This window comes from Epinephelus moara, chromosome 12 (assembly GCF_006386435.1).
Source record: "Epinephelus moara isolate mb chromosome 12, YSFRI_EMoa_1.0, whole genome shotgun sequence".
NCBI lineage: Eukaryota > Metazoa > Chordata > Actinopteri > Perciformes > Serranidae > Epinephelus > Epinephelus moara.
In genome coordinates this window covers 23,567,046-23,580,598 of record NC_065517.1, presented here as the reverse complement: position 1 = coordinate 23,580,598, position 13,553 = coordinate 23,567,046, and the positions used below count along the sequence as shown (strand labels likewise).

General features: G+C 40.9%; 1 protein-coding gene across 2 annotated transcripts in view; it reads right to left on the bottom strand.

The window, feature by feature from the left end:
- Positions 1–13,553, bottom strand: part of LOC126398965 (glutamate receptor ionotropic, kainate 2-like) — an 86,620-nt gene that overhangs the window by 53,206 nt on the left and 19,861 nt on the right. The window contains exons 2-4 of one of the 2 annotated variants that reach the window (XM_050058641.1): positions 9,247–9,414; positions 7,153–7,416; positions 4,490–4,671 (exon numbers count right to left, since the gene is read on the bottom strand). In XM_050058641.1, the coding sequence (XP_049914598.1) occupies positions 4,490–4,671; positions 7,153–7,416; positions 9,247–9,414 (614 nt within the window). The remainder of the gene's footprint in view (positions 1–4,489; positions 4,672–7,152; positions 7,417–9,246; positions 9,415–13,553) is intronic. The other variant, XM_050058642.1, reaches the window with a different exon arrangement.

Genomic DNA, 13,553 nt, shown 5'->3' with positions numbered 1-13,553 from the left:
GGCGCAAGATGGCGACCTCTCTAAAGCAAGGCCCTTGCTATATATATATAAAAGCATAATTATAAGGCTACGAAAACCAAACGAATTTTATTTTATAGCGATTATACACTTGTATGAACATATTAATGGGTAGAATATTCAGATTCAGATTCAGATTGACAATAAACCATGCCAAATATTACACACTGGCCCTTTAATTGCTTAAATCACTGAAATCAACAGGCCTATATTTGGGACAGGCCTTTAATTCATTTCACATAAAACTGTTGCTCAGCAAAGGTCAGAAAATTATGGTGGCCCTGAGAGGTCAACACACTGCAAATAAACTGCAAATTACTGCAAATTCAGAATTCAAACAAATGAAGTTACATCTTCACCAATCTGACGACTAATTCAGCATTTAGAAAATGTGTTGCAAATCTCACAATACAATTGAAGTATTTCCAGAGGACACTTAATAGTGATGCACGCATGTGGATGTGCTTGTTTTTTTTCTTAAGATTATTTTTTGGGCTTTTTGCCTTTATTTGATAGGACAGAGTATTGAGTGTGAAGGGGGGACAGAGAGAGGGGATGACACGCAGTTAAGGGCTGCAGGCCGGAATCAAACCCGCGGCCGCTGCAGCAAGGACACAGCCTTAGTATGTGGGGTGCCTGCTCTACCCACTGAGCCACCGGGCGCCCTGAATGTGTTTGTTTTTGCCTTGGTTAACCATTTACCATGACGTCATTCTTTTAAATGACATATTTGATTACATACTGTCACTGTCAGGACTCCCTAAAAAATTGAGGCCGGTTGCACAAAACACCCTAAGTTAAGATTTTCCTTAAAGTCCTAGTTAACGTATTCTCAGAATAAAATCTGTTGCACAAAACACCCTTAAGTCTGCTCCTTAGTGTTTTCCTTAAAATGTTCACTTAAGTATTTATGGTTTTCTTCTGGTCTTGGTCTTATAGCTAGGGGATCTCTAGACTGTTGCACAAAATACCTTAGCAACCAGAGCAAGGTAAATAAAAACAAAAAACTAACTAACCTAACGGCAACGTGACAGAGTTTATGGTGATAAATGAAAAAAAAACCCACCCCCAGCGACCAGGAGAACCCAATGGATACGCTTTTGATTTTACACTGTAGATTTGACTGAATTAATTTTCTGTTTTCTGGTATTCAGGGATGAAATTAACTGTCTTGTATGATTGTATTCCTCCAGAAGTATAATATTTTCCTTTTCTGACCTATATGTTTTTCTTGTCTTCTTTTCTTTTGCCATTTTTTCGCTATCTAACTATAAGCCAACTTCTTGAGACGATAACAGGCATCACAAGTGTGAGTCCAAGCAAACAAACAATCTCAATGGAAATGTTTACCGCTGTTAAATCTCTTTCAATGCAGAGGGTGAGTTAAGGTTTTTCCTCAAGGAAACCTTTCAAGGGATTCTGTGCACCTGTGTAAGTCCCTCAGCTAAGGAGAAATCATGCCTAAACTCATACTTAAGGAGAAAACTTCAGGTGTTTTGTGCAACCTGTCCTTGGCATTTTACCTGAATGGGCGTGGTTTTGGTAGACATAGCAGTGAACACTTCGGCGAGCACTGTGACTGTTTCAGGCTGTTTGGAGAAATTTGCTTTCAGGGTTTTCTGCCAGAAAGACCTGCAGACCCTATGACTGTCTCAGCCCCCGCTCTGGGTAGTTTTATTTCTAAAGCTTTGAAAATTAGGCAAACTACACTGAAATATACATGCATACAATATGAGATCAGTTTATTTGATACATGTCAAGTCTGAAGGCATAAAACTTTATTATTCATGTTTTCTTATAATATGTACACTTGGTCTCACATCTATACATATGGAAACTTATAGTCTGCCTTGTAAGCCTGTTTGAGCTGGGCATGATGCCAGATACTACATTTATATCAGAATACAGACCCTATCTGAGTAGATTTTTGTTGTTGGACATTATTTAGTCTACATGTCAATAAATTTTAGCTCTATTTATTTGTATAAATAAATAGAGCTAGTATAACGCTATGATGGTCAATTTGAGAATTTATCATGTCATTTGAAAATCTGCAGGAAAGACTAAGGTTCATCAATGTCCCAGCCATGTCAGCAACAAGAAAAGTGTATTTTTGTAAATCAGTCATCACAAAATAATAAGAATTCATCTCTATTTGAAGATACAGTTAGGTGTGAGGACCTCTGTAGGTTTAATCTTGGGGTTGAGGCAAATATTAGTTTAATAAATACATTTTTAGGTCATGGTTTGGCTAGCTTATTCAGAAAGTGATGAGTTAGTGCTTATCAGGTCAATCAGGCACAAAGCACTGCCGGACATAAGGGGCTGATCACACCTACAGGTGGCGCTAGAAACGCGGACGCTTCAAAGACACTTGAAATGCCTGAAACGCCCTTTCAATGAGCGCTCGTTACAAGGAGCGCCTGTAGAGCGGGGGTGCGTGTGCCACCGGGCGATCAAAACATTGAAAATGGACCCAAGACGGAGCTATGGTGCTACTGGCGCCCACAAGTTGACACGAGTTATTTCAACTTTCAGCATCTACAAACGCGCATCTAAAAAGACAACAGAAAAAGAATGTGCGTCTAAAAAGACACCAGAAATACGCTCGTCATAAAAAACGCTTGAAAACCAGTCAGACGCGCCGTATCATAGGGAATCAATTGTTTTACTGGCGTCTCGTTTCTAGCGCTCCTTGTAGGTGTGATCGGCCCCTAAGTCCCGTCACTTGCCATGTGATGTTGTCAATAGTTGCCTCCCTCCCCACCTTTCAGCCAATCATCTACCACAGAATACCCTTGACACTGTCGTTGCTCTAGCTAACGGGTGCCAGTGGGCATGTGATTGGTTGAAGTGGGAGGGTGGTGACATTATCCCTGCATTCATGTGGTGTCAGAATAATCAGAAAATTGAGTTTCCAACTGGGAAAATTCATGTTAACGCCCCCCCCTCAAACAAGAAAATGGCAGACAAAAGTAAATGTTTAATTAATAGTAGTAAACTTTTCATTAGTTCACATATTGCATGTCGATTTTTCACTCATGTGTCATATTAAATATGGTATTAGGTTGTTACTGTTAGTTGCTGTCCGTGTAGAGTGACCTGGATTAGTTAGAACATTTATTTATTAGCATTAGTCAGGTAAAGAAATATTGGGTAACACTTCACTTGAACGTATCTACATGAGGGTGACATGACACTGTCATAACTATGACATGACATGGTCATGAACCTGTCATGAACATTATGTACATGTCATAAACATTCATGACTGCTGTCATTCATTTTTTGGAATGACAAGTTGACATTGTTTGGGTTGTCTTGATTATGACAACTTGACATTAATTAAAGTGACATTACCAGAAGTTGTCTTTGTCATGACAAGTTGAAGTTTGTTTGGGATGTCCTTATAATGACAACTTGACATTAACATAAAGACATCTTCTGGCAATGTCATCCTGGTTAATGTCAAGTTGTCATTATAGGGACATCCTAAACAAATTCAATGTCAACTTGTCATGACAAAGACAACTTCTGGTAATGTCACTTTGATTAATGTCAAGTTATCATTATGGGGACATCCTAAACAAATTCAATGTCAACTTGTCATGACAAAGACAACTTCTGGTAATGTCACTTTGATTAATGTCAAGTTGTCATTATAGGGACATCCTAAACAAATTCAATGTCAACTTGTCATGACAAAGACAACTTCTGGTAATGTCACTTGATTAAAGTCAAGTTGTCATTATAAGGACATCCCAAACAAATTCAATGTCAACTTGTCATGACAAAGACAACTTCTGGTAATGTCACTTGATTAATGTCAAGTTGTCATTATAAGGACATCCCAAACAAATTCAGTGTCAACTTGTCATTACAAAAACCGAATGACACTTAATGACAGCAGTCATAAACGTTTATGACATGTGCATAATGTTCATGACAGGTTCATGACCGTGTCATGTCATAGTTATGACAGTGTAATGTCACTCTTATGTAGATACCTTCAAGTAAAGTGTTACCAAATATTTTAGTGGTTTTAGGGGATGTACTGGTGCAGCAACAAGTCTGGCGCTTTGTGATATGAAAATTTAAACAACAGTTTTTTTTAAATGCTCTGAGCAGTAAAATGCATCTTCTTTGTGGCATCCATGTTGTTTCTTCATTATGATTTAAAGCTCATGAACACACCAAAATCACTTCCCAACTCAAGTAATGCGACCATCAGAGGCATGTGAATGCAGCATATGAAATAAAAGGTGCCATTGGGAAAAATGTCACTGTGAAAAAACAACACCTCTTACAAATTCTGTTTTTATGATTTGTTGAAAACACCATTAATTCATCATTATCAATTTTTCTTATGTATCTAATATCAATCCCTTTGGAGAGCCATTAATAGTCCCCCAGGCCTGCTTCTTGCACTGACTTTAATGAGCTATCATGGCTCAGTAGGGTGGGTTCATACCTGTTTTAGGATCCACGCGGCCATCTCATGTCCACAATCAAAGATGACATGGAACTCCTTTGCCTTCTTCATCTCCTTCAGAAGTGGCTTGGCATCCTTGGTCTCTGTGGGCAGCTGTCGGATCTTCAAACGAATGTTGTATCGTGACGGTGCCTTGATCAGCTCCTGCAGTCGAATGAGACCTGCAGACAAAGAGCACACATATAGCGTGAAAAAGGAATTTTAAAGATGCGGCTACATGCTGTGTTTGATCTGCTGCCATTTTGAAGTATCTCCGATGCTGAGGAGGCCACATAAAAAAAAACCAACAAGAAAAAAACCCAACTGGATTCAGGTTTTCTCAGCAGAAAACGGCTCATATGCATGCCTTCCTAATCCACAGTCTATTGATCCTCCTACTCATGCTTGGCAAGCAAACAGACTGCTACAGACCTATCAAGAGAATTTAACACCAACCCAGCACATTGCACTCTTTTATACCAAAAGCACAAAATGGAAAGAGCCTGGATCTGCACCCTCCTACAGAAACTTCCAATCCCACAGAAGCCTCTGAAATGTTGATTCGCTCCCGTCTTCCATGATACCATACAGCAGCATGGAATAGGTTCAATTTTACCCTGATGGAAAGCTATGGTCAATCCTGCCTCTCACACACACTTCAGATGTGCTCTGATGAGAGAGAGCCTCTGTTTGCCCAGCTTGTACTTGCCCCTAGGGAGCCTGACGCCACCGCCACATATTGAGCTACAATCTTCACCTTTCATTTCTCGGCCACACACTCAGGTAGAAAGCTCTCCGGGAGATACTGCGATGAGATTACAATGAGTTTCTCCCCCAGTAAAGAACTTCAGAGTGCAGGGATGAAAGAGGCTGGATTGATGGGAGAGATGATTACTTGTCATGGGTATAAAAATGGATGGAGCGGCGAGGATAGTTTGAGAGGGGAACTGGAGAGAGATAGGATTTTTTTTTTTTTTTTTTTCGTGGAACCACTTTAAGATAGCTCAGCCTATTTTTTATTTTGAAATGAAGTGCTGTGTGAGCAGTTTAATGGTCTTACTGTGAGTGGGGCTGGGTCTCCCTGAGGCCTATAGAAAGATTGGTGTGAAATAGGAACATGCAGGTCTTGTTGTGAAAAGTACCATTGTGGGGAGGAATACTGAACCACCTAGAGCTTTCCCCAGGTAATCCCAATAGATCCCTACTCTAGGGCACGTCTGCGTCTCCCTGTTTTTGTTCGTACCGACACTTTGGGAGGTGTTAAGCAAGAAAAAAAAAAATCTGTCAAGGGAGCTCAACGTTTGGGAAACACTGTCAGTGTAGATGTTTGCAGGCTCTGGTTAATGCCTTCAGACTTTCCCCCTGGATCTTCTAACGGCTGTGTGTGAATATTTTATCCCCTCCGATAGTTTTCCCTGCCAGCCGTCAGATAGGCTCCAATCAGCAGCGCGGGGCCCTGGAGCATGAAGCTGTGTGATTACAGCCTGGGACCAGGTGGGAGCGGTGGGGGGAAGCAACGCGGCTATGCAGCTGTCACACTTTTCAGGGCGTCAGGTGTGTTGCAGCAGAAAAGCTCCACTGAGGAGGTCCGAGCCGCTCCTATCTGACAGAGAGAGAGGCGAGAGGTCACCTTTTGGTGTCTCGCAGGGGCAGTTTGCTGGAGAACGAGGGTGTTAACGTACCGAGCTCCGAGGCAGGAAGTGAAGAGAGGTCAAGGAGATGAGTCAGAATAATGTGGCAAGTGGGACAAGTCATTGGGATATAGTCTGAGGTTAGTGCACGGGCACTGGCACGCTGCAGTATCGGCTTTTCCTGATATGTATGCAACAGATGTGAACCTCGAGATGCTGCAGGAGGCAAAACAGCAGTAAAACTATCACACTTAGTTGTTAAAATGAACAGAAAAGGGTTTAAATTTCTATTTAGCGGCGCAATTTAGGATGTCAACTACAAGACAATATTCATTTGCTCCAAGTAGGGAGTGAATTCATTATGCAACCTGTCTAAAATTTAAACCTCCTCTCAAGTCTGTCTAATTTACCTACATTAAGCTGTCAGCCACGTCACGCCAAATAGCTCATAAATTGCGAATGAGCATTTGAATATTGTTATCTTCTCCGGAGCGATTACACTTTTGCTCATAAAAATATCGCTGCACTCCGGCGAAAATACGACTCGTCTTTTAAAATGCATATTATGAGACACTCCACAAAGTCACGGGGATTGACTAAATGGCTCACAGACACATTTGATAGCCACCCTCAGAGATCAAGTGTCTCTGTGTGTTATTAACATCTGTTGTCAGCCCCCACATACTACAAATCTGCATTGCATTAATCTGAAGAGACAGTGGGTCATTCTGGGTAATGTGGTTCTCTCTTTTTTTTGTTCTCTATGCTGCTGCTCACTCTCCTGGAAGACTGACATGGGCAGCACCTGCAGGACCGAGGCAGAACAGTAAGCTATTGATTTCTGAATTAACTTGACAGGTTACAAAGCACTCACTGAACTCTGAGCAGCACTGCTACTTTTTTGTAGTTCACCTGGTACCTCTTGTTTTTCTGGACATTTCGAGGCGCAAAGGCCAAAGGTCTTGAATTCGATCACGCTCGGCATGCAAAACAGAAGCACCACTGGAAGATGAAGACAGACACCGACTGTACCTGTACCTGTGCTGTCGTCGTACACGACAGTGACCGTTCTCCACTTGAAGAAGTGCACCAGGTCGAGGATGGCTCTGCTGAGGGAGGAGAAGTCGGGGTACAGGCTGACATAGTACGAGTCCCTGTTGTCGGACACTTGGTGCTTCCACTTGGTCTGGATGTGGGGCACTCCCAAAGCATTGCAGATGGATTGTACTGCGTTGGCCGACGAGCTGTGTGAGGGGCCAAAGATGGCCGCCACCCCGAGGGAAAGCTGATCACATGCTGGTAGGGTAACAAGCAAAAGAAGCAACTGGTGAGCATGGGCATTTGAAATTCAGTTTCTAAAGGTTCTTGTTGTCCATTTTGTGTGTCACCCCAAACAAGCAATAAGTGACAGGAACAGGTGCTTCATTTAGGGTCACAACCAAACTGATTGGGGCACAACTGATCTTACTCTGTTCCACTTATCTGTGGCTGTAATGAGCAGGAAAGCACCAGCAAAGGCAGGAGAGAAGACTGCTAGCAAGGATAACATTGATATACACATGCAGATTTTAAAACAATCAAAAAAATGGCTTTGTAATAGTAGTAACCATTTAAGTATAGTGCATAATTTTCCACACTAAAATAAAATAGCAGATAGTGCATTATACAGTAAATAGAGGGTGATGTTAGACCCAGCCAATGATGGGCTAAAGTGATTTTTGTGTTTGTCTCCAGTCTTTGGGAGTTAATATTCGAGTTTTAGATGAATTTTTCCTTCCTTGTATTGAATGTTGTTGTCTTGTGTGTCATTTTCATTACTTTTCTGTTAGAAATACATTACTGATATCATTATGGGAGTCATATGACAAACCATATATTTCTTTGTTTCCAACATATGTAGCTGCAACTCAACAGATCTAGACACAGCCCAGTTGCCAGATGAAAATGGTAGTATTGTACGTTTCTGCAAACCAAGGAGTTTGTGGCACCAAACCTGGGCGTTTTTCACCAACACATTGCAACGTGTCCCAGCGGCATCTACTGTAAGGCACCTGTCCTTCACCAACCCGTACCTGCTTTTCCGAAGACTGTTGTACCTCCAACGTGGGTGTTTTAAGCCAAAACATAATATTTTCCCAATTATAACCAAGTGGTTTTTATACCTAAACCTAATACAGAGTTTCCCACACATTAACCCTTTGAAACCTGAGCAAACCGGCTTGACTTCTTTTGAAAACTTGGGAAGAAGGCAATGAGCAACGAAAGAAGAAATGACCCCCAAAAATTGTGAGAAATTAGTAAAAAAAAATTGAAAGCAAGAAAATTATATGAAGAAAAAGGAAAAGACAGAAAGAAAGAAAGCTAAAAATAAACAAACAAGGAAATAACCTGAAGAGAGTGCTTGAAAATTATAATAATTCTGTAACATAATTTTAAAATGTAATAATGAATGATTATAAATATAGTTTTTCCCTATTTTTTTCCTTATTTTTAAAAATAATTTTCTAAATTTATTTATTTATTTATTTTTTTTGCAGTTTCTGTGATTTTTTACCAAGTTGCTCATTGCCTTTTTCCCCCATGCATTTGGAAGAAATAATACCAATTTGCTCAAAGCTCAAAGGTTTAAATACTTGCAAAAGGCGTCTGAAAACAGCACAAGAAAAGTGATGTCGCTCCAGGTTTCAAAGGGGCCAAACATCTGCCACCATGTTTAATTTTCTATTTTTGGAGCTAGAGCGCTCACTAGGAGTACTCTGGGTACAGATGGAGCAGCAGAAGTCAGGCACAGTGAAAGTGAAACATGACGTTCATTTTTGCTGGGTCTAAAAGTTTACCGCAGCAGCTGCTCCTCTCATCAATTGATCTGTTCTGACCTAACCTTATCCACCCTGTGACTCAAAACTCCACAAACTGCTGAAATGTAAAGTTTCAACATATCTGCTACATAATAATGTACAAATGTAAAGTATCCATTGTTTGCAGAAATCTACAATGCTAACATTTTTTTCTGGCGACTAGGTTGCTAGGCAAAACAAACAATTTCACAGAGAAGCGAACTACAAAACCTGAAAGAACTACAAAACAAGCACTCATGCTGAGGCTCTGCTAAATCTCCTGACTCACCTTTCCTGGAGGCCTCAAAGCTGTCAAAGATGTTTATTCTCTGGATGTCATAGGTCAGCGTGGTGTTGGGGAGCAATGTGCGATTCCTGTTGATTGTGTTCAAGGCAAATTTAAAGGCTAGTTCCTCTGCTCCGGAGGGGCCGCTCTCAATGGATTCAAATATTCCTCCTAGGAAGGTCAAGAAAAAAAACACTGCTTAGAACAAGACCTCTGAAAAACCACTTCCCTCTCCTGTAATTACAATAGATTCCTTAACACAGTTGACATTAAAGTAAATGATCGATACAATGCAGGCAATTACATCTCCAGCAGTGCTATCGTTTTCAACACTGATGCCATTGCGTTCAATGCTTCGCACAGCTCAGTCAGACGCTGACATGAGACTGATTTACAGTGCGGATTAGGCGTTCTGATCTCATCTGATTTGCATTCTGTGGCAGTGGTTGGCGTAATTATAGGCAATTAGTTAGATCGGGAGGTGAGTTCAGGGGTGAGTGCCCTTCTTTGACTCCCTCGCTCAGCCTTGACAGAAAGGTTCACTCTTCCACTTTGTCCCATTGATTCCAGCGATTCTCAAATGAGAGAACAAAAAAAAAAAAAAAACACAAGAGCGTAGGGAGCAGAGAAATGAGGGCAAAAAGACAAAAAAAGGTAGAGGAAAGGAGACAGAGAGAGCCATGGGAGAGATCTGTAAGATATTTAAAGTGGTATAGAAAGAGAGTCATGAACAGAAAGACAGGCGAAGCGAAGGAGAAGGCCAATCAAATCAAAAATTAGGATAAAACATCAGGACGCTTTTAATTACACTCATTAAAAACAAATCGACTCCGAAGTTCAAATGATTGTCTCTGCATCCTATTTGACTGTTACTTTGCTTGATTTTTTAATGGGAGAGCATCCTGATGGGAGTTTCACGCTGAGCCAGTCTGAGAAATCTTGTTACCTTTTGGATATATGTGAATCACACCTCGCGACGCTCATTAATTGTCAAAGTAAAAGCCTCGACACAAAAATAAACAATACATGCTGTTTCACCACGCCACACGAGTCAGACAATATAATTACCGCTGCAAAGTAAGGTGTTGTCAACTTAAAACAGCTCCCTTCAGACTTGTCAATTACTTTGAGCTGAACAAAAACCATTAGAGCTCCAGATGGTCCTTCAATGTGGTTCAGAATCCTTAACAAAGAAAGACAATGCTCGACCGACCCACTACAAATGTGTCTCATTTCAAGATTAAGTAAAGAAAATGTTTACCTCAATGCATCTGACAATCACCAGAAATGCACGTCAGTAAATTTGACCCCAACGTAAATGGACGTATTGTAGTTACGACCAAATTATATACTATGCTGTTTTGATTTTCTACAAGCCACAGCATTAGGGCTGCAACTAACAATTACTTTCACTGTCGATTAATCTGTTGATTATTTTCTTGTCTATATAATGTCAGAAAATTGTGAAAAATGTTCATTGTTTTTCAAAGCCCAAGATGACATCCTCAAATGTCTTGCTTTGTCCACAACCCAAGAGACAATCTTGGCTATTTTTTTTTCTTGAAAAAGTACTCAAACTGATAATCATTCATTAAAATAGTGGGTGATTAATCTAGTAGATGACAACTAATTAATCAACTGATTAATCTGCAGCTGTACAGGACACACTTTAAGATGTATTTCACTGCTGGAAAGATGGTCTTCTCTAGAACTGGGCAGTCTGTGCAGTACAAAGATGCAAATACGTTTGAAATCGGTGCAGAAAAAACAGAGAAAATGGATTGTGGAGTTTGCTTTTGCTCACGAGATTGAAAACCCACAAAACACTGCACCACACTGGACCAATAAACACTGCCACTGGTGGGTGACGTAATGCAAGCCTTTCTGTTTTGACACAGGAAACCAGACAGTGACCTGCTGGTAGCAAGTGATCTTGAATTACAGTTAAACAGTAGCTGAACTATGTTTCTGAAAAACAGTATCAGAATCTTTGTTCATATTTGATCAGCACTGCTTAGTATTTCGTTTTTCTAGCCCTCCATTTTTACAAAACAGGAAACAGTATGACTCCAACTTCCTGTTCACGAGTTCTTGTAATACAGCCAAACAGTGCACTAAAATAGGGTGCTTCAGGGAAGACGTTTTTCTGTAGGCCGACGCTAAAGTTAGCATTGCCCTGGTTTCCTTGTCAAGAATCCAATGGTATTTTTCCATTGTATTTTGGACTATTGCCAGAAAATAAGCTCTGTGGCAAACAAACATTTGCATGTTTCATTCAGCAAGATAATCTTTACAAAAGTAACACCACTTTCATAATTTTTGAAGCCTAAATGCAATCGCCGGAAGTAAAAAAGGGGGAGGGAACTGTGGAGGAGCGAGGGATGGATCTGACTGAGAAGCCGAGGACACTATGGTCACATGACTCAACATCAAGACCACAACGAGGCTGTATAGTCGTGTTAGGCATGATGATGTTCTGTAGTCTCATTTAGCCACTTGTTAGCAACCCCCTTTTTGAAGACACATAAAAGCTCCAAAATTCGAGAGTGGGATGTGAGATGTTTTTGATGTAGCAGAACAAAATATGAAAGTCTCTTAAAGATCTTGTTAACCACAGGACTTATTTCAAGCACCTAACTAAAAACTCATTCAAAAATCCCATTGATGTTGAGATTGGGGAACCACAAGTACTAAAATGCTAAATCATGTCCAGGTTTTCAAACTCATTTCTGGGGCACTCTGTTTCTGAAAACATTTCAGGCAAGAAATAGGCAGTTTGCTCAGTTTGACCTGAGCTTGGTCTGCCTTTCCCAGACAGAGAGAAGGAGGGACAGGCACTTGGACAATCAGAAGCACAATCTGTAGTTCGAGCAACAGCCCTAGAGCCAGCGAAAATCCAACAGGCGACACAAAACGCATCCTCCAGCAGATTTGAGCTGAGAGATGAGCAGGGAGCTTAGTGTGCTGGCGAGAAGGAGGGAAGTTTACCACGGTTCATTTACACACACTACCCACATTGTTATGGTACAGAGCTGGTTAAAAATCGGCAAAGTAACCCTTTAATTTCAGGGAGAATGACGTATTTTCACACACCCATGATTAGAAGGCGAAGTCATGTTGTAGGTGGTGCAATATGCTGGAATATGTCATGTATTACAGTTTCAAAGAGAACATTTCTATGTCAAACAGCTGAAACAGCTGTAGAGTCGAGCAATGACTTTCAACTTCCAAAATAAACATAATAATAAAAAAAAAACATGTTACGAAAGTCAGCGCAGCTTTGAGGATGGACTAAATCCTGAGAAAGCTTTACAGAAATCAAACTTAAAAGAGAATGGATGAAGGGGAGGGTGGTGGTGGATGAAAGGGGGTTGTGAGAGCAGCTCTGAGAAAAACTCCCGGAGTCAAGAGCAGAGTTCAGTAGTCCATCCACGGCTCCCATCCTCTCCGAGGACAGAGAGTTGGTTTGACGAAATCCAAACTGAAGAAAAAAAAAAAAAAAGGAAAAAAGTTTAAAGCCTGTTTATCGATTCAATTACACAGAGCGGAGGGGAAAGTGAGGCTGAAAGGGAAAAAGACAGAGAGAGTGACGCATTTTTTTTTTTTTTTTTGTTAGCAGAGACAGAATGAGAGCTGTACAGTAGCAGACACAGCAGCTATAAATAGCATCTGGCCGTGGCAGGGAGTGATAGAAAAGGGGTGCAGGAGGGCAAAGAAGATGTCATTAACTTGGGCTTTATCACTGTCACCACGGTGCACCCGTATGTTGTGCTTCCTTATTTTATGTCATGGCATTTTCTTTTATATCCTACAGAGAATTGAAGAAGGTGAAATGGAGAGGAAAAGAGGGATGGACGTGGCAGTTTAAGACGAGAGTAAACCCGTAAAGGCACTTTAGCACATGTTTTGCGCTTCACTGTCATTGAGTGTTTATAATAGGGCCTTCATATGTTAACCCCCCCTGCTATACACCAATGTGTGCTGCTATTCATGGCATTTCATCTCACTGAAATCGCACATCAATCTACGAAAGAACGAATACCCGAGAATCACCATTAAAGATGATTGGAATCATGTCAGTCTGACCTAATAGATAATTATTACACTCTTGCCCTGAGGGAGCACACCGAGCTCCACCGGCCTGTTCAACGAGCTTCAAAATGAGCAGAAGGGTATTAAGTTACGCTCATCGGATTTCTTTTGGCACTCTGTATGGCATGGACATGCTGGTTTAAAACTAATCATATACCTCTGAGAACACAGAAGAGCAGGAGCATTAAATTAAGTCCACAAAGGGTTACGTTTCATAT